The sequence below is a fragment of the Anthonomus grandis genome, chromosome 8 (assembly GCF_022605725.1).
Source record: "Anthonomus grandis grandis chromosome 8, icAntGran1.3, whole genome shotgun sequence".
Lineage (NCBI taxonomy): Eukaryota > Metazoa > Arthropoda > Insecta > Coleoptera > Curculionidae > Anthonomus > Anthonomus grandis.
Genome location: NC_065553.1, coordinates 13,226,533 through 13,248,420, shown reverse-complemented (window position 1 = coordinate 13,248,420; position 21,888 = coordinate 13,226,533). Strand labels below are relative to the sequence as shown.

The 21,888-nt window shown below is 31.2% G+C and overlaps 1 protein-coding gene across 9 annotated transcripts in view; it reads left to right on the top strand.

Annotated features, from left to right (window-relative positions):
• Positions 1–1,798: 1,798 nt before the first annotated feature.
• The window catches only part of LOC126739135 (protein phosphatase 1 regulatory subunit 12C), a 67,661-nt gene continuing 47,571 nt past the window's right edge, over positions 1,799–21,888 (top strand). For 3 of the 9 annotated variants that reach the window (XM_050444665.1, XM_050444663.1, XM_050444661.1), the window contains exons 1-8: positions 1,801–2,215; positions 6,984–7,233; positions 7,298–7,460; positions 11,152–11,296; positions 11,359–11,581; positions 14,343–14,429; positions 16,001–16,195; positions 16,257–16,335. In XM_050444665.1, coding sequence (XP_050300622.1) covers positions 1,967–2,215; positions 6,984–7,233; positions 7,298–7,460; positions 11,152–11,296; positions 11,359–11,581; positions 14,343–14,429; positions 16,001–16,195; positions 16,257–16,335 — 1,391 coding nt within the window. In that variant the 5' untranslated portion in view covers positions 1,801–1,966. Of the gene's footprint in view, positions 2,216–6,983; positions 7,234–7,297; positions 7,461–11,151; positions 11,297–11,358; positions 11,582–14,342; positions 14,430–16,000; positions 16,196–16,256; positions 16,336–21,888 lie in introns of all 9 variants that reach the window. The other 6 variants (XM_050444666.1, XM_050444662.1, XM_050444669.1 and 3 more) reach the window with 5 other exon arrangements.

Genomic DNA, 21,888 nt, shown 5'->3' with positions numbered 1-21,888 from the left:
TCTTCCTCCCAAAATTTTGAATTTTCTTCAAATATTCTATACATCAGCTGACAATTCCATTACAGCAGCTCTTTTGTTAACCATCTTAAGCTTAAATCCAAGTTTTATCAGATATCTCCGCAAGGTTGAGACTGAGAAATGTTTGTCCCTTGCCGATAAGGTGTCCTTAATCATCTCATGGTCAGAACCTCATTGTTTTTGTATGTTGAATACACGCCTTTCCTTAGCAATTTGGCAATATCCGTGTCACTTTGATTATCCTGCATCTTTTACAATAAATACGACACAGGCGCACGGACTAGTTACTGCGGCATCTGCGACACATCAAAGATTCTAATAGATCTCTGAACTGGACTTTAACCTATTTTTTTATATATATCATCGTTTCATTTCTTTAATAGTGTCTGGATTGACTGGTAATAGTGTCGTTCTCTATTTAGTTTGCCAGATGAAAATTATTATACCTCAAGTAGTAAAATATAAACTATAAAATATATGAAGTAGGTATAGTGTAAAACATAATATGATTTAAGTTATAAAACCAATTATGAAATAGTGAAACAGAATAAAATATCAAAATCTGCTAGAACTTAAAGTATAAAAAATAAAAGGTATTAAAACTAATAGGTATATATATATATAAACTATAAAACTAATTAAAAAACATATATAAATAAAACTTTAGCCTCATTCACAATAAGAAAGGAATCTTCTTCAGACTTCTTCAGCAATTCTCTAAAAGTCCTTAATGAATCATAATTGCTTTTAAACCAATAGGCAAATGATTCAAAACTTTTCGACCCTCATATAACAATGACCTCTTGACCAAAATACTGTTAGGAATCGGTAAGAGTAAATTAAATTTCTAACGAGTCACATGCAGTGGAGTTGGACCTTGCAGCCTGCTTAAAAAAATCCTTTTTTTTCTTGTTATAGGCTTATTTATCCACCGATTTAAAAACCAATGCCAAAATTACCGGTTTGGACATTCTAAAGATACGTGTAAAAGATTTAAGTCATAAGATGATTAAAAATTAAAACTTTTAACGCATTCAGGGCACTCTTTTTTTTTCTTCAAAGCAACATTTATTTTTTCTATAATTATAAAACAAAAAGTAGTAAATGCAGTATCACTGTATTTCGGACTTCCGGTTAAACAGGAAGTGACAAAAAGCGACTGAATATATCAAATCATGCTCCTATAACAATTCCATCAATATACCAAATTTCATTTCTTTATCTTAAAGAGTAAAATAATTAGAGTAAATTAGGTGTTCCTGTGTCACCTTTTTTCCTGGGTCACCCGGTATATATATCAATGTAAGGACTGCATTATATTTCAGCATTAATGGTGATACTTCATCTACTCCAGTCGCATTACTTTTTATGTTGTTTAATATTCTATGAACTGTTGATATATGATACTTTAAATTAAATTTTAAATTATTGGCGTAGTAAGAATTATTTGAATTTAAAATTAATCTTATTTGTGCAGTTCAATTGATGTTGTAAGGATGTGGCAAAGTCTGTAGTTACTGATATCATTGGCATTTGCCAAATTTTGTGGTATTTTACAATTTTTGTTCCTGCAAACAGTCCTTCTCTTCTTTTATTTTCTTATTGCTGCTAGAGTAAGATATCTTAAATTTTTTAATGTTACCCAGTCCAAATGGAGTTTTAAATATAGTACAACAAATGGAAAACGCTATTAGTGAAACTTCATTGTCAATGTCACAGAAATTATTTACCGGCAATGCCTAAAGTCCCGCACTCTGACAAGAACGTCACATCAATGACAGTGAACGGAAGATGGCGCCCGTTGTCAAAGTCAAAAGTTTATTTTAGCAAAATCGCACCGCACCCTGCGCTTGTCAAATGTAGTGAGAAAAGTGCAAAAAATAACTCATTTTCCAAGCGAAAAAATAAGTAATGGTGTTCGAGTGCGGCCTATAAAAATTCACGGAAAATGTCGCTGGAGACCCGGTCGAATTCCGCCCTTTTTAAGCGGGCGGAGCAGCTAAAAAGATGGGAAGAATCGGACACAAATCGGGAACCAACTTCGCCCAAGCAAAAGTCTCGAAAAGTGAAATTCTCGGCGGGATGCGTGTTTTTGGCGGCGTGCGCGGCCGGGGACAAGGAAGAAGTGCTCAAATTGCTGGAAAAGGGGGCCGACATCAACACGGCGAACGTGGACGGCCTCACAGCCCTGCACCAGGTAGGTGGCCCCAAGAAGTTTAGGGCCCCAGGTCCACCTGTGGCGAAGGCCGTGACTCTGCCGTGTGACGTAAACCATACGCAATATGGCCGCGACATCTGGGCCAGTTTTTGGCCTAATGTCTGTTTTATTATGTAAATATTGAAAATCCCCAAATTGACCTAATTACAGCTCTAGTCTGATTTAAAATAGTCGATTTTACTAAAGCCTAAAGCTGTCAGTGTCCTGTTCCTTTACTGCTTAAAATTATTGACCCATAACTGAGCTGAGACCATTGCTATTTCTCTATTTTATTTGTTTTAATTACAATTTGTCCAATTCCACTAGGTCATTGACCCTCAGGCAATGTGCAGTACATAAAAATTAGCTGTAACAAAAGCAAATTACTTTCATGACTTGAATTGAGTTAATTCATTTGTTTAATCTGGTATTTGGCTAATTTAGGTCTTTATGTCATTAGGCCAATATTGTAAACTTTTATATTCTTAACAAAAAAAAACATTCAATGAGTAATCATTGACTTCTAAGAATATCTAATTTTTCATACTATATGTATTTTAAATATGTTGGAAGGAGCATCATATCATTGGGAAAAATTATAGATTGTATTAATGTGATTAACATCCAAAGTGACAACAGAAAATGTTTAACTTGAAAGGGGTTAATATGTCTTTGATCTTTTTATACCAGCCTTTTTAAAAATCACCATTTATTTTGGTAAAGTAGACCTGAGAAATTTTTCACATTTGTTATTCGACAAAGAAAATTAACTCTCTTATAACGGTTATTTCCAACTGAATTTATTAGAGCATATAATATTGTATATAAAACTAAGATTTTAATAGGTATTACTTCTTTTATATCTAGTTTTAATTTACTTCATCCTCATATATATTTTGTTCAAAAGTAATAAAAGCTAATATTCAATTAATAAATAAACATGTTGAAGGTTTTTTAATTTGGAAAATCTTAATTAAAATATAAAAAAAGTAGATCTTAAGTGTTATTGCTTAAGCACCATGAAAATTTTTAATGTCTGTTAACATTTTGATTATACTTTTTTGGTTTTCATGCTTCAGATAGTAGTAGTAGTATTATTCTTTATTAATTCCAATGTTTACAATAAACACCACAGAAAGTCAGAATGATGTAGAACAATGTCACAATGTGAGACTATATTATTTAAAGGATTTTGTAGATAGTATAAATGTATTTATATAATCTATAGAAACACTTAATATCTTACAATTGTAACATCACAAATTTCATAATTTCACAAATATCAAAAAAAAATTTCTATGAATTTTGATTTTATTTTCTTGGCAGATTTTGAACTTAAAGAAAAAAAATAGCAGAAAACAAATATACACAAAACATCATGAAATATCATATTTTTGTAACTGCTTATCAAATTTATTTAAAGATTATTGAAGTCAAAATAAAAGCTTTATTATCAAAAGACAAAGTCTCCTTGATAAAGCAACAGTAAGATATGAAATACCTAGTCCAAGTAAAAATTAAATGTCAAAACCTAACATAAAAATTATCTGTACAGTAAAACAAGAAATATTTCTTGTTTTACTGTATATGTATATCTCTGTATATAGATTAAAAATTATTACAGTACCTATAGTATTCATTAAGGCTGTAATATGCACCGCAAACGAGCAAACACTTAACCCTTTTTTTAATTGTTTAAGAGAAGCACAAGCTCTTGGCAAATGAATATACATCTTTATGCTCTCATAAACAATTGATCTTTCAACTGAAGCTGAACCCGGAATTGGCAGCAAAAGATTTTTTGTATTTCATGTCAGGTAAGATGGAATCAGGGATGTTTATCTTTGACAATTTTTATGGATCAGAGACACAATCTCTAAGATGAAAAAACTGTATAAAGCTAGGATTTTATCTTAGCCTTTTCTCAATATAGCCAAAATAAACTGTCTTTGCCAATAAATGTCCCAGGTTTAGTGCCAGTGATTCTCACAAGGATTCAATTCTCAAGAATTCAATACAAGCCTTAAAAGTAGGTTTTTCATCAATAACAACACCCAGAAATTTTACCTCAGAGTTACATTAGTTTTGGTGAAGTTCTGAAGAAGATTTGAGTCAACCCAGGATTTTAACTTTTGAAGATCAGAGAGAATAGCTTGTGTTACAAAGTGCTGTTCAGAACAATTCCATAGAATAGTCATATCATCAGCATATAAAGTAAATTTTGCAGAACCATTTATAAAAATTAGGAATAAAAAATATTACAACATAAACTTGTCTAAAAATATATTTTATTGTCAACCTAATCAAAAAAATTAATTTATTTTCATCGCATAGGTAATGTAACCTATTTATGCCATATCCTAAATAACAAATTTCCAAATTCGTTTATTCTATAATCTGCCTAAAAAAAATTATATAATAAGTACAGTACTGGAATCATTCCAGTGAGAGTGACGTCACAGTTTTTCTAATAGTGTTTGACCATCTGAACAGACCAAACATAAAAATAACCATGGTGTAAAAATAGTTTCTCAATTTAAAGTGCTGACTAATCTGAGGCTTTGGATTTGGAAAGCAGATCCAACAATAAATCTTATATTGGCATAGACTGAAGATTTATTGACACTGTTATAGTTTCGGTTTAAGATAAATTTATTTATTTTTTTTTGTAGTGTGTTAGTGTGGATTTATATTAATCCTCTGGATTATTAATTAGGATTAGTCTCAAAGACATCAAGCTCAGTGTGAAGAATATTTAAATTATGGGTGCATAAATACATCATTTTCTTACAGGTGTTTTAATTGTGTGATTTGTAATTGCATTTAAATAAATACATATTCAGGTCCAATGAGATTTTCAGTTGACTTTAGAGTTTTATTTTAAAATTGGGTTTTGTTCTCAACAGGTTTGTTGTAAAAATAAATAAAGAAATGATACATTACTTAAAACCATTTAAACTTTTGGGAAAGTATTTGGATTTATTATTTTATGGCTTGTTGTATATTTGTTTTTCTAGAAAAAACATCTCCCAAATTATAGCCTTTACTTCCATCACAATTTTTTTCAATTTTTTCATAGATTCTATTGGCCAGGTTATAACAGTGTTTTATTGACATGTATACAATATATTTTAAAAGCAAAATATCAGATATATTCTGAATAAGTGTAAGGCTAAAAAAAAGGATTTTCATGAAAATAGAATATAATATAATCTGTGTACATATAAACAAAGAGAACCCTTTATCATTTTTTATAAATACTTTAAACTCTATTATTTTAGATCACTTGCTTACCTCACATGGTAATACATCATAAAGTTTTATTTCAAAAGTATTTAAATATCTCAGATTAAGATTGTATGAACTGATTGCAAGTATATTCAGTTCATTGTATCTAATTCTTGTTTCATAACTATGTATTCCTTCCAGATTAATTATCCTTCTATTGTTATATAATTTGCCTCATACAGTACATAAAAAATCACAAATTCTCTAGTAGCATGTTGAATTAGTAATACAGATGAATTTCTTCAGCAAAAGGTAAGTTGGATGGGTATCTTCTAGGGTTATACATTATTTTTAGAATAGATTTTTAGATTATATCAAGCTTCTTTAAAGTTTTTTATTAACTATATCTCTTAGAAGAAAAAAATTATGCAGCAGAGTTTTAATTCTATTTGATACATAATCAATATGGAAGTCCTATTTTAGATATTTATCAATTACTCTCGCAAGGTATTTGGTTTGTGAAACTTCATTAATCTGGTCATGATATACCATTGTAGTTGAGAATGGAGGTCTATTAGCTTATAAAGAGGCTATATGATTAGTCTTAGTGAGACTTAATGATAATTTATACATATAGAGCCAATTTTTAACTACCCTGATACCACCTATTAGCTTCTGTTGAGTCTCTTCTCAAGAATCTGTTCTTAAAATTAATGCATTAATACTGGCATATGAAATTGACATTCCATGACATTCCATTTATATATATTTCTTAACAGGGAATAAACCAACAAGAGAATAAGGCCCAGAACAAATACCCGGTGGTACACCCATTTCTATTTTCAGTTCACTACTTAGTGTTTTATTGATTTGAAGCCTTTGATTTCTATCTATTGTAATGTAACTTTTTAAAAGTTGAAGCACTGTCCCTCTATCATGAAAAGCAAGTCAATAAACACTGCAATAGTTTTTGCCCAGAATTAGGTTTCTAACAAACTCAGACGTCAATTGTCATCATTGATACTACAACCACAAATGAAACTGTATTGTTGTGGTAGAAGCACCTGGTGAGCAATCAGGAACCAAACTTTGCTCGAGATACTTTTCAAATATTTTATAAAAGTTTGCAGCAGTGGCAATGCCTCATTCTAATATGGGAGTCACAATTGATAGTTTAAAGCAACTAGGTCAATATACATTTTTGTAATAATATCGTTTATTTCCTCAGTACAAAGCACATTGTATACATACATAAATAAAATGTCATATTTACAGTTCAAAAAAAAAAGGTACAAATATTATTAAGATATCTTAGATCAATATACATACATATATAAAAATTATTTAAGTTTCAATTACCACCAATAAAAACCTTTACTGCTGAAAATTTTACGAAAAAAACTTATCAAGAGAAAACCAGCTTTTCTCAACCAGGCAATTCTTGAATATTTTTTTATATTTATTTATATTTTTATCCTTATAAAAATCGCTTATTAAAGCCATCTTTTCTTTTCATGATATGTTGATTTATTTTCTTCAGGCATGCATAGATGACAATCTTGACATGGTCGAATTTCTGGTAGAGCAAGGGGCAGATGTCAACCGCGGGGATAATGAGGGATGGACTCCTCTTCATGCTACTGCTGGCTGCGGCCTAAAATACATCGCCGAGTTTCTTATCGAAAAAGGTGCCAATGTAGCTGCAGTTAACAATGATGGAGAGCTTCCCATCGACATTGCCCAGTATCAGGAAATGGAAGATTTATTAAAAGGGGAAATTAATAAAAGAGGTAAGGTTTAAATGGTTAAAAGATTTAATTAAATTTTATTAATTTGCTCCATTACTTTATTCAGGTATTAATTGTGATGCTGCCAGAAGTGATGAAGAAAAAGCCATGCTTAAGGATGCCAAGGAGTGGCTAGCTACAAAGAGTTCCTCAGTAAATGAGGCCCATCCTAAAACGGGCGCTACTGCCTTACATGTAGCCGCAGCCAAAGGGTACATCGACGTCATGAAGTAAGAAATTACTGCTATTAATAAATACATTTTTTAAATTTTATCAATGCCAGTAAAATATAAAATAATCTGATACATAAACATATATAGTTAGATCTTTAGATAGATAGATCTGGAGGAAAATCATTATAAAGCTGAAAGAAGTTGTAAAAAAATATTGCTGAAAAAAACTACATGACAGGGTAACTAACTCTTTAACCTTAAATTTGAGTTAAGAACGCTTATTTATATTTTTAAGATTTCTTAATTCAGGAAATCTGACTATATTTAATTTTCTCTAAAAATTAAGGTATCTAGATTCTTTTATTTTCACCGTGATTAGATTCTTTTGAAATAAAAGCAAGGAATGTAATTTGCTTCTTTTTGTAATATTTAGCCAGTTAAAATCGTTTAATTGGTGAGAAACTGGCTTTTAGAAACTTTGCTGTATTTTCTCATTCTATAGATGTATCTTGAGCAAGATTAAAACCAAATACAAGCCCCTATCACCATGGCTAGATATAAGAGTTCAACATTTTCCTTATCTTTGTTATAAATGATATTGTAGCATGACAATAATTAGTAAAGACCTTGGGGTTCAGATAGGAAAAAAATTTGTAAAAAGAAAAACATCGCAATTTTTAACAAAAAAAAAGCGGTCTAATAATTAAGTCCATAAACTATGTATTACATGAATATGATCTTTGACATATTTTCCTATATATGGGTCTGGACATGTCAGTCCAAAAATTGTTCTGACCAATTAAGAATCATCTAATTAAAAAAGTTATGGAAATAATTCAACTTATTAAATGCTCGAAGATATTCCCCTGTTAAGCTGCCACAATACCTGAGCAGATTATAAAATTCCAACCTTGATGGTGCCTTCAGTGTCGTGAGTCACAAAAATCGAATATTTTTGCCCTTAAATATTCTAAAATTTCAGTGTGCGAAAAACGTTTAAAATCGTTTCACTGGATGGCACGTTTGTTTGAACTGGGTAGTGTATAATAAATTGCTAAACACTTTTACTGCCGTGAGTACCCACAGTGGAGTCTCAAGTAATTGCTCATATTGGCCGCGACATACAAGTACATGAATATATTTCAGCCGCGTGTAACCACAGCGGCAACTCTATTATGTGTATTTCTTATGGGCGCGAAAAAGCAAGCTGTAAGAGGCGGTTTATATATTTGGCCTGTGAAACGAGACCTATATATGGGTACATGTGACTGTATACGAAAAAAATACATACATTTATTTGGACACTTTATATCAAAGCTAATAGAGAAACAAGTTGGTGTAAGAAAATGTTTACTTACTTATTATAAACTTTATTCAGAATGTATAAACATAGAAAACAGCTTATTGTAAAATCAAAAATACATATATCATTTATATGTATTTTTTAATTTTGTGCACTGATGTGTTTCAAAAAAGCATGATAGACAATAGTTTTTGCCCATTGAGAACATCTAAATTTGGTTCTTGGCGATTTTGCCTGTGCATGGTGTCGATCAAATTGTTCTATCAATTTTCCATAGCACTAAACGCATCTGCCTCGTAAAGCCTTGTGAACATCTCCAAGAATGTTATGTTACTAGCTCCCTCTGTAGGCTTGTCAAGATTCAGAAGTTCTTTTGTAATGATTTGTCTACACTTCCTGATATAATATATAAGCATTCACCAGGGCACTGCCGGTTAAAAAGCTCCACTGCTAGCTTTCTGTACCATTTTATGCCTCTTCCAACGCATGTGTTGAATGCCTTTATTTGATCCGATAGATCAATCATATAAGATTTATTATAATCAGCCACGACCGCAGGCTTTTCAGTTTCCTTGTCTCCATCTTTGTGAAAGTTGAGGTTTTTGATGGGCAATCCTGTATATGAATGTATATGTATTACAATGTTGTATGCTTTTATTATGACTCTAAACATAATAAAATACGTGAATCTCTACCGTAAATAACTAATTTACTAAATAAATAACTAAATAACTAAACTTACCTGCCATAATTGATGCATCTGGTTTTGTTCTTTTTCATCTTCGTTCTTGTTCAACTCATTTTTCAAAGCACGTTGTAATAACGTAATAGATTTTATAAAAAGCGAAATAGAGCTTACTGCACCACATACAGTAACGTATTGAAGTAATCAAGTAATCAAGATGCAACTTTTGGCGCTATCGCGCAATATTCGTCAGAAATGTCAATCGATTAGACGCTCAAATCCCCCGAACTTATAAATATACCTGGACTGCTAATGTATATGGCTACGATACCCAAAAATGACCACTGCATGGTGGTCGCCATTTTTATATGGTTTGTGTCACTCTGAAAATTTTTAGTGTTACCAACAAAAAATATATTAAATATCGGTAATGAAGTTGACGACGCTGACGTTTGACGTGTGAGTATAGCGGATTGCCTAGTTTTTGGCGATTTGTAAACGACGCTTGGGCATATTGTCTGGAACAGGCTATGTATCTTTCTCCTTATTTAATACGCGAATAATGTATTACCATCTTTATTTAAAGGTATGTGGTTCAGTCTCTCAAAACTGAATTATTGTGAATTGTCCATCTGTGTTGTTTATAATAGAAGCATATATTGAGTTGTTGACAGAATAATATATTTTTACTATATACAAACCTTTACTAATTTTTACTTTACTATATTTTTACTATATACAAATTTTTACTATTAATGTGGAAACACTGTACATGGAAGGAAAGTAAAACTCGTAATAGTAAAAATAGAAAGAAAATAAGTGTTTTTAACTGAATTTGTTAAGTAAATACAAGCAAAAATTTAAATGAATTTCATGATTTTCATCTTATTAGTATTTATAAGATTCAAGATTATCAGAATGATAAAACAAATATTTTAAAGTGCCTGCATCTATTCCAAGTTGATTGAAACTTTGTCTCATTTTAGGTGAGGATTACTTTCTTTCATAAATTTTAACGAAATTCTTAAAGAAGTACCAGAAAAATCACAGCTCTAACGCAACTATCGTAAATTTTTACCTATATGTAACTTTCTATTTTGTATTTTTGTAAACATAACCTCTCAAGAACTTTAATTGTTTTGTTTCCCTACAGTTGGCACAACTAAAATTTGTCAGTGTTACAATCACGCAAAATGGCTGCCCTCTAGTAGTGGTCATTTACTTTTCATTTCGAATTGGCAGTCCAGGTATATTTATAAGTTCATGTCAAATTCCCATTACTAAATATATAATAAGTGAGACTCCACTTGTGTGATACATTACGTTGTCGCCACGCGTACCCAATGTAGACTCTTAGGTATAAACACAAGTTCTATATCGAACTTTTGCAAACTATTGACTAATTAATAATAAATAACGGATTTCTTAATGTTTTTATGAAAAACCACAATTTGGCCACTGGGCCTGGTTTTTTTTCAACATTGTGGCAGTTAACGTGTTAATCGCGTCTTTCACAGTCTCAGCCCGTAAATAACATTTAATAAATTATTATTGCTAATTGATACTACATTGATTTCTGAGTTGGATGAACCAGTATAGTCCCAATTTTTTCACTTCACCTACGCAATCAATCCAAGAGTCATTCAAAATAGTATTAAAGCCTTGCCAGTGTTAATTCCACTGTTTAAAGCCATATAACATTTCTAAGCTCATACAATTTTTCATGCTGGTTAATTAGTTAAGTTTATGCTTTCCTGTAGGATACTACTGCAATGCGGCGCTGATATCGATGCCCAAGACGTGGACGGATGGACACCGCTTCATGCGGCCGCGTATTGGGGTCAAAAGGAGGCATGTCATTTATTGGTTGAAAGTCTGGCCGATCTAGACTCTAAAAATTATGTTGTAAGTTGTCGCATTCTCCCCAATTCACGATTTTTTTCCAATTTCAATTAAATAAATTTCAGGGTCAAACCGCGTTTGATCTTGCCGGCAGTAGCATGCTTAGCCTGTTGGACGACCTAAAACAGAAGCAAAATAAGGAGGAAGTTAACAAAAGGAAAGCTAAAAAACGGGCGGAAACACAAGATCGGACAATTGAAGCCGATACGCAAAACCAAGTCAAGAAGGTTAAGGTAGAAATTACTGGAGTACCAGAGGAGAATAATACCAATAAGAACAATAATATAGGTAAGGAGTTTTTTCAATTGAATCTTTTGCTTTCCATAATTATTGCTATATTTAGGCACAAGTACTATTACTATAAAAACAGTTTTAATTACAATAATTAAAGACACCTCCTTTACAGAACAAAATAACATTTTTATAAAAAATAGGTTTGTATTTCAATGTGATGTATACAAGGTGTCTCAACGATAATACTGAAAGTAAAAAATCGATGGTTATTGAGCTCTTTAATGAAATTCGTCAAAATCGAACTCTTAGATCAGATTTTCTATTATCACATCATATGTATCTCAGATTCTGATTCAGTTTTGCAACACTGCATAACCATTTGATTCGTTAAAGACTAACATTAAACAAAGCGGTCATAACATTTAGTAAGAAATCTATTTTAAAGTGAAACATTACTTATCTTTATTTTCAATCCTTTAGCTTTGACCCATCATACTGAACTAAAGAAATTGTACACTAACCTGGCTAGTACTTTGGAAAGTTTTCTCATTTAGTCTACTTTTTAAAAGTATTATTTAGGTTTATCTTTAATTTAAAACATATCGAAGGTATTTGAAAGGGTTATCTATCAAATAGTTATGAATTATTTAACTCACCATCAAATAATAAATAAACACCAATACGGATTCGTTCCCAAAAGATCGACGGAAATGGCCATTTATAGTGCAATACAATATATCATGGAGAATCTTGAGAGAAAGGCCAGTGTAGCTGGACTGTATTTCGATTTGTCTAAGGCGTTTGACACGGTTGATTATTCTTTACTGCTGGACATCCTGGAACGGTATGGCATCAGGGGTGCAGCATCTAAATTCATATCTATCTACTCAGTTCATATCTAGAGCAAAGAGAACAAATAGTTTGTGTGACACATTCCGGCTCACAAACGTTTTCCCGCCCCCAAATTATAGGAAAAGGTGTGCCTCGAGGCGCTCAATTTTGGGACCTGTGCTCTTCCTATAATAATATAATAATATAATAATCTGACAATTATTATTTGACGTTTAAACCAATGTTTCTAAGCAATCTTGATCAAAACTTAAAGAATACCCGTTTTATGCATAGTATTTTACAGAAAAGTTAAAATATCTCAAAAAGTACTTGGGTTGGCTATAGGACATATTAAATAAAAAATAGGTATAATATAAAAGAGGGTATTTGAGGGACAAACTTAGTTAGATACAAATATACAGGGTGTTCCATTTGAAAAATTTGAGATATTGCGTATTTAATTTCAGAAAGTTTGAAAGTTCTTTAAAAACACCCTGTATTAAAAAATTACAAATTATCATAGTTAGCCTAGACTAACTGTGGTACAAGTTTCATAGGCGCAGAATAAATTTTAAGTTAATTATGATTTTTTAAACGAACCCTCTAAAAGGAAAAAATAACATAAAAAAATTTATTACGTTGCGACGCCGCACGGAAATTTTAAAAACGTTATACCAAAGTAAAGTACTCTTTTTGCCTCACATTTTAGTACCATAATATACAGGGCGTACCATTTTTAAAAAAATCATATTTTATAGTAACTTTTTTGTGACACACCCAGTATACATAAAAATATTTTTAGTTCGTAGGTTTTTGTCAACCCTACAACTTTGCTGTAGAACTTTTTGCTCTACCTCGTATAGTTAAGGCGCTATCTTAGCCGTACACCTTGTTGGCACACCCTGTATAAAATAAAAAGAATTGGCCCCTGAGGGACACCTGAATTAACGCCAAGATAATACGATTTATTGCCATTCAAAACCACCCTTTGCTGGCGATTCATAAGATAATTCCGAATTAATCTGATTGAACTGTGATGAAAACAAAGACTAGTAATAACGTATCATGGTTTATGGTATCAAATGCCTTGGAATAATCGAGTAGAACCAGAATAGTACAATTACCTTTATCAATACATCTAAAAATAATTGTTGGTAAAAGAAATTAAATAATTTGCAACCTCACAGCAACTAATTAAACCATTATCAGTAGTATGCTGTCAGGATTCTACAACAGAATTAATAAAATCTTACTGCTTTACCGGAGTCAAAGAATGTGATTAATTGATAAAAATGGAAGGTCACAGTAATAAATCTAGAATTGTTACTAAAAATTTCAGCGTTTTTCGTAAATGGCCTGAGGTACCCAAAATAGCTCTGTTTCGTTTTCAAATGGCCACCCTATATTTTGTAAGTTGGACAAACTATATTCAATTTTTTTTAAAATTATGTCCAATTTCTAAAATAATTTTCTTAAAAATTTTGATGATCGCATCTGTTATAATCATCAGTAATAATTTTATAACTGTCCCGATATTAATTTTTTTTTTACTTTTTGGTAAGTAAGTTAGTTAAGTGTCTATTTTTTAGACCTAATTTTATCTGTTTGTACTTGTTATGGGGTTTTCTACGACGGAAAGGGCTTAAGCTGATGATAATATATCATTACACTGAAATACAAACCTGCTTCTTATTTCGTCACGACGGTGTACATCTTAAACTTTCAATTCAAAACAAAAGTTAATTACATTGACCATTGATTTACTTTTCGCAAAATATAGAATATGGTAAGTATTACTAATCTAGGTAGATACGGAACTAATGTATTAATTATATTATCTATCTGAATCTAGCCATAAAATGTTGGAACTTTATAATTTCAATTTTACCTCCTTGACAATTATTTAAAAATTTCTTTTTGCACTAATGTCTTTATATATATCAAAACATTTATCCTTTTTATCACACGCCTTCCTGATGAACAGAAATGGAAGTATCCAGCGAAAGCGAGTCAGAAAGCTCGGAGGAATCGACCGAAAGCGAATCAGAGAAAACCGATAGTGAAGAAGACGGTAAATTTACCAATTGTCCCATTTATGTCATTGTTATGGTTAATACATACTAAATGCGCCGTATAAGAAAAAAAACCATATTGGGTCTTGTATATAATATTTAATATGTACTAAAATGTTTTTCCCCTATTTTGTTAACAAGGTGGTACCCTGGTTTAGTGCTCGCGGAACGAAACTCTTATTCGAAAGTTTACAGTTTTCATGTTGCTCTGCATGTTATTTGCTTTAACTCATTCCTGAAATGTTTAAAAATCTCTACCCTATTAACACCATTACCTAGTAACTATTACTAAGTAACTTATGTTACTTGACCTACTACATTTTTTCAGAATGATTTTCATTGAATTTTAATTCAGATTACGGCAAAACTCGGAAAGATAATTTCTAAAGTAAAATTGTCGTACATAATATTGTTTAACATCTGTCCAAAATATATGTTTATACTATTAGATTCATTCAAATCAGTGCTTTCTTCAATTCATTCATTCATAATAAAATATTATTTTAAATACTTATATGATAAATATGTCTGTGCTAATCATTATTATAATGTGTCACAATATTTTAAAATTGAAATATTAGATATGTATTTTGAGATTATACTTATTTAAAAAATCGAAATATTTATCACAATTATATAGAATTCAAAAGTAAAAATGTAAATTAAATATTTCTTCTCTTTCAGCAAACAAATTTAAACCATTATTTTTAATAAATGTAAAAAAAACATATTTTATATAAGTATCTCACCCAAAAATAAATTTTTCCCTACTAGTACTGCTCTAACATTGATTATTAAATTTAATAATTTTTATTTAGGTTTATATTAATATTTTGTTCAGATACTTAGTTTATAGCTTAAAGTACGTTGAAAATTAATTTACATATATTATTAATAGGGTCAGTTCGGAAGAGTTAGCACACCCTTTCTTTTTAAGGGATAAAAGCTAAAATTTTAGCTGTATAATAACGTTCAGAATATAGACAGAAAGTACGTTTTCATTAAAAAAAAATATTAAAAAATACAAAAAGAATCCATTTCATCCGAAATGGGCGGGTGAGATGGCGTAACATCTTACCAATCATCTCATAAGATTGGGATTAACGTGTCTTCAATTCAACCCAATTCCGTCCAATCCCATCTGAAAAATGTTATTGCTTTCAGAAAATAAAAGGTTAAAGGTAAGCTCTACTCACTAAAACTTATTGATATATAATCATTATTTTAAACTCATACGGGATTTTGATAATTTGTAGTTCACTTTATTTAGAATATTTTTTAGAATTCAGTAAATTGTACCAAAAAAATTTATAAGCATAATTTTTTTTTACTCTCTTAAGTAAACTAAATTGCATAGCTGTTTAATAATTGTACAAAGCCTGAGAATGAATTTCAAATGCATCAAATATGCATGTCATAAAATTGTGACCATTTAAATGGAACACTTACGATTAACAATTTTTTCCTTTTATGTAATGAATTTTGAGCATATTGTAGCATTCATTAATTAATTTACACAAAACACCCTATGCACTTACGGGTATAAAATTACACTATTTTTTACTTCTAGACAAGAAAAACAAGGTAAACTCTCAACAACACACCCAAATAAACGAAAAGGTGACAATAAAAGAACCCGAAATAACCAAGCCTCCTTTACCACCAAAAACGATTGAAAATTCGGAGGATAAAATGCCGTGGAGGCAGCAAATTCAAAAACCGAAATCTGAATTGAGCAGCCCCGAAAAGAGCTCGGTCGGCTTCAGTGAGTCCGAGTGATTTGAAAACAGCTTTATTAGGGTTCTAAAACGATTCTTATTTTCCAGAAGATTTCAAAAATTCGGATCTCAACAGTGAAAACGAAGTAACATTAAGAAGGGCCAGAAGTTTCCAGAATGACGAATCGTAAGTAACTATTTTTTGCGTTTTGTAGTACCTACACTTATTTTGAGGCTTTTCCAGTTACTTAACATTTTTGCAACATTAATTTTTTTTGCAATGCTTTTGGCATGGCATATCAAGAAACACATTTATTTGGTAAATAAAATTTAATACACTCTTTAACAATATAAATAATTTATGTAGATCTTATTTAGCAAAATAACCACGCAAATAACATAAAGCCTTAGAATGTTGAACACACTAGATATGGCGTATCCTTGGAAGGCTGAGTTTGAGTTTAGAATTTATCTGGATAAAATATCCAATTCAGGATAAAATAAATATTTCGTAAGCATCAAAGGTAAATTAAGATTTGTTTGTCACTTTACCCAAGCGATTTCATTACGAACCACATAGAAACTAAATTCTTGCAAGAAAATCTGAGATGTCTTTTTCATAAGCATATTATAATAATATATTTTTTTCATAATATTTATAAATGATATATTTAAATGTTTTAAACACTCGGAGTTTTTGCTTTATGCAGATGATCTTAAATTCTTTAGACCTATAAAATCACACGAAGACTGCCAGCTCCTGCAGGAGGATATAGAAAGCCTTGTTGAATACTGTCGGATCAATTGCCTTTTTTTAAATATTGAAAAATGTCAGTTTATTTCATTTACTAAAAATAAATTAAAAATTCAATTTAATTATAATATAAATAATGTTGATCTTAAAAGAACCCAAGAGGTGAAGGATTTGGGAATCATTTTTGACGAGAAGTTACTTTTTGATAAACATATTAATACCTTAGTGTTAAGTGCGTATAAAATGTTAGGGTTTATTAATAGGCAGGCTAAAATTTTGAAATCCTCTAGATCCTATATTTTTTTGTATTATGCATTTGTTTATAGCAAGCTTAATTTTGGGTGTGTTGTTTGGAATCCGATTTACTCAATTTATAAAAATAGATTGGAATCTGTGCAGAACAAATTTTTAAAGTGTCTTTATTATAGGGATAATTTAAATATTGTTACTAATGACTTAGGTGATATAAGAAAACATTTTGGTATACTTACTCTTGACAACAGAAGAAAAATTTCAGACCTTTTATTTTTGCATAAACTGTTGAATAATAGAGTGGATTGTCCATGTTTGATGCAGGGGTTGAGATTTAATATTCCATCACGGCAATTAAGACTTAGTGATCTTTTTAATTTACCTTTCAGAAATACTAACAGTTGTCAGTCATCTCCACTGTGCAGAATGATGAGATTATCAAATTTTTATAATAACATAGATCTCTTTTTTGAAACCCAAAAAAACCTGAGAGGTATATTGAAGAGAGAGCTACTATAATTCGTATCCCAGACTTTGTGTTTTTTGTGTAAGAATTAGTATTTAAAAATTAGTATTTAAAATTTAATAGTCCTTTTCCGGTTTCGCAATTGTTAAGGGTATTTAACTTTAGTGTCTGCAAGTTTATATTGTTTCTATATTTATAAGTGGATACTGTAGTGGGTTTACCTGTTTGTATCCTTAAGAAAATAAATAAATAAATAAATAAATAAATAAATATATTGTGTTAAATATAATTTTTATATAATATTCATAATTAATATATTTTAACCTCACTATAAAATAAAAAAATGTGTATATTCGGTATTTCATCCTCTTTACACATTTTAGAATCAAATTAAAATCATGAATCTAGATTGCAGATAAATGATAATTTTTGAGTCCACTGGTCGAAAATAGATAATTCAGGTCTAAGAAGATCTAAAGAAAACATGTTTTAACACATTTTCCATTTGCACATGAGTTTTTAGATTTGTCTAGAAACTCCTTGTTCAATAAAATAAGCAGTTTCATCTTCAATTTCTAGAAGAAGCAGATATTTCCAAATTAATCGAATATTGCTAGTAAAAATCCCAAACTTTTAGCTAGGTATTTTGCAGAATTAATCAATAAAGCAATTAACAAACCATCAATGGTTGACATTTCACGGCCCATAAGGGAATGCCAACTATATTTTTTAGTCAGAAAATTTGAGATTTATTATATTCCAAATGTATAAAATAAATATGAAATAATTATTCACTGACTCTGTGGGACGCGAATATTGCACTTCATTTTTTACATACGTATATGTGAATTCATAGAAAACGGTCCACTGTAAACTTTTTACTTTAACAGTTTTGTTTTGCTTAAATTATTCGTCAGATCAGAAAATGAAATATGCTGATTAAAAGACAATTTAATATGCTTTTATGTGAGTATAAATTTATAAAGAGTTCTGCAACTTCCTAGGTTTAACTTAGTGAAATGAATGCATTAAGTAAATTAAGCTTTCCTATTATTATTGTTAGGGTAATTAAATAGGGTTATTGACAATTTAAAGCTTGATACCTAATTTTTTAATAATGGATATGAATCTCCTCTTGCCCTATATAACATCTCTCATAGCAGGCCCGTTCCTGGGGTTTCAAGCGCCTGCGTGCATAAAATATTTTGGCGCCCCTTATATTTATTTTTAAAATAGTAATTGAAAATAATATGTATGCATATAGGTATTTAAAAATAATGTATTTTTGTTTTATGTATTAAGTTAATTACATATGAGTAAACAGGTTATCAATTAATACTAATACAAAAAGTTATCAAATAGAAACAAATTCAAAACACTGGCTCTACATCAATCTTGTGGGTTTCTGCTAGAGCTTCACTGAAAAAAATATACGAAACCTGATCCAACCTTGGGCCAACCTAACTCGCCCCAACTTTGTGTTATCAAATGATAACGACTGGACATCAATCATTTGATAACACAATTATCAAAATTAATTGGCTACACAACGTCCTGGGCGGCTATTCTGTAATTTTGGAGGAAGTGACACTTCCTCCTGAGAGAAGGGATCTCACATCACGTTGAATAAGCGCGCTCATACGTTCGACGCGCCGCTGACCTGACATGGATTTTGACATTTGACGTACCGGATGCCGGGTATTTATTATTTATTTTTTTTGTACAACGGATTAAAAGACATTAATAATTGTCTGTGTTAGTATTACCACTTTAATAAATTAGAAATTAGATAGAAGTAGTCTGTGGTATTAAAATGGCAGAGTGTAATCGATCGACCCCCATGACCAATGGACAAAAAAAAATTCTAACTGAGTGGATGAAAAAACACCCCCAGCTACAAAGTGGACTATTTTCAAATAGTTTTACAAAGAAAGACGCCCAAAACTTGTGGGAAAACATCACTGTAACGCTAAATGCATTCCCTGGGGCATCCTGTAAAACTTGGAAGCAATGGCGAAAAGTAGGTGAAACATTAGGGTAAAAAGCTTGCATATATGGAGTTGCCACTTCAATTATATCACGGGCAAGTTCTTTGTTTACCCTGAATCTTTTTATAAAAGTTTGGTCAGTTAATGATGCAAAGGGATCAATCCTTTGGAAAACTTGCCTTTCTCCTTCCAAATCTTCTTCAGCATCACGGAGGTTTCCCAATACCTTAAATTTAGTTACAGAAAAGTTCCATAAGAATAGTCAGAATAGTGACTTTCTGCAAATTAATAAACAATAATGTTACCTATTATTAATACCTACCTCATTAGCGATTAGCAGCTCAGCAAAATCCATAATATGGTTATTATTATACACAATAATAATAATTGGAGGAATTTTTTTATAATCAGAACCAACAAACCAAACAAAACAACGCTATTTTTTTTGGATTTTCATCGCCCACGCGTCTTTCTGTCACCTGTCTCGGAAGTTAGGTTGGGATACCCTTCTCCCTCACAATTTAGCAGTAGAAGTGTGATCACGCATTTTTCGCACGATGTGAGCGCTCCCCTGTCTACAGAATAAACTTTTAGTAATTTTCGAGTGAGCTCGGCCTACTTCTCGTGTGAATGTTGTTTCACGCGTTTACAGAATAGCCGTCCTGGTGACTTGGGTTGGCCCAAGGTTAGGTCAGGTTTTGAATATTTTAAGAAAATATTCAAAAAAGAGAATATTGGTCATAAAACTTCGATTTACCTCATAATATATTGCCTATTTTACTTGGATCGTTACGTTATTGCCCGGCCATTATCGTTAATGTATGAATTTTCATCATTGACCGTAACATATACACTATACAGAATACCCCATATTTCCATATAACTTAACAATACACTTGCCGCCCGTGTGCGCCATCTAGCTATTAACAGTTGCGACACAGACAATCCATCGCATCGGTCGCTATTTAGCCGCCGAAATTCGTAAATACGACGTTGTCAAATATAAATGCCTCCTATCCTTGCTTCTATTTCTATATACAAAGAACGAAATACAAACCCAGGATTTTCGAGGAAAAGCCGAACCGTTCCGATCGACCGTAGGACAAAATCTGAGTAGGACTAATTCCGCCTTCTCAAGGTGCCGCTATCGACTTAAAACCGAGGCCGTTGCTTTTGATAATATTCATTTTTTCCCATTCTTGCAACTTGCATTAATCAATGTCCCCTTAAACTTATAAACATTGATATTGTTATTCTTTTGAGTTCGATTATATAGATAATAATAGTATTCTACATAATATAAGTTTCCTGCTTTTACGAAAATTATAATAAAAAATGGAATTTGTTTATGACAGACGTGTCGATGCGAGATCAAATGTGCGCCCCTAACTTTTGCCGCCTGCGTGCAGTACATTCGCTGCATACCTGCCAGGAACGGGCCTGTCTCATGCCATTGGGCATAGATCTAATATGACATGACAAAGCTTTAGAGATGCTAAATCTAAAAACCTTAAAACAAAGACGATTACATTCAGGTCTCATTTTTATAATCAAGTTGTTAAATGGCCATATAAATTGTCCTGAACTTCTGAGGATGATTTTCTTTAATGTGCCAATTAGAAACCTAAGACATAATCGATTGTTTGCATCTTACTCTCCAATTCAGAGGATTTAAGATTATTAAACTTATGTGAAGAGGACATTTTGGACATTACCTTGTCTCAGTTAAGGCATCAAATTAGGGAAATTATTTGAATGTTTTTGTTAATTAATTTTTTATTTTTGAGTATGGTGGGTATTTTAATTTTTAATATTTGTGATATTAGTTTTTAGTCATTGTTCTTTTTTATATTTGTTTATGGGTTATAGTTAAGTTATCGGGGCCAAATCAGTGTTAATGACAATTAAATGGTTAATAAGGTTGTTAATTTAATGGGGTGTTTTGTATTGGGGTTGATCCCATATAATAATAATAAATAAATAAATAATTAAATTTGCTATTGTTTCTTGTGAGATGTTAAGCCAGTCTTCTTCTACTGCAAAAATAAGCTTTGAGATTGAGTTTGGGGTAGCTCGAATTCGTCGTTTTACCTCACCCTATACCTGTTTAATTGAATTTAGGTCAGGACTGTGTGCTGGACACTCCATAAGCTGAAAACTGACTTCTGCAATGTAATCTTGCACGATTCTTGCGGTGTATGCCCTGGCATTGCATAAAGGTAAATTCGTCTTCAATGTAGTCGACGTAAGGTGAATTGCTAAATGAAACAACATCAATTG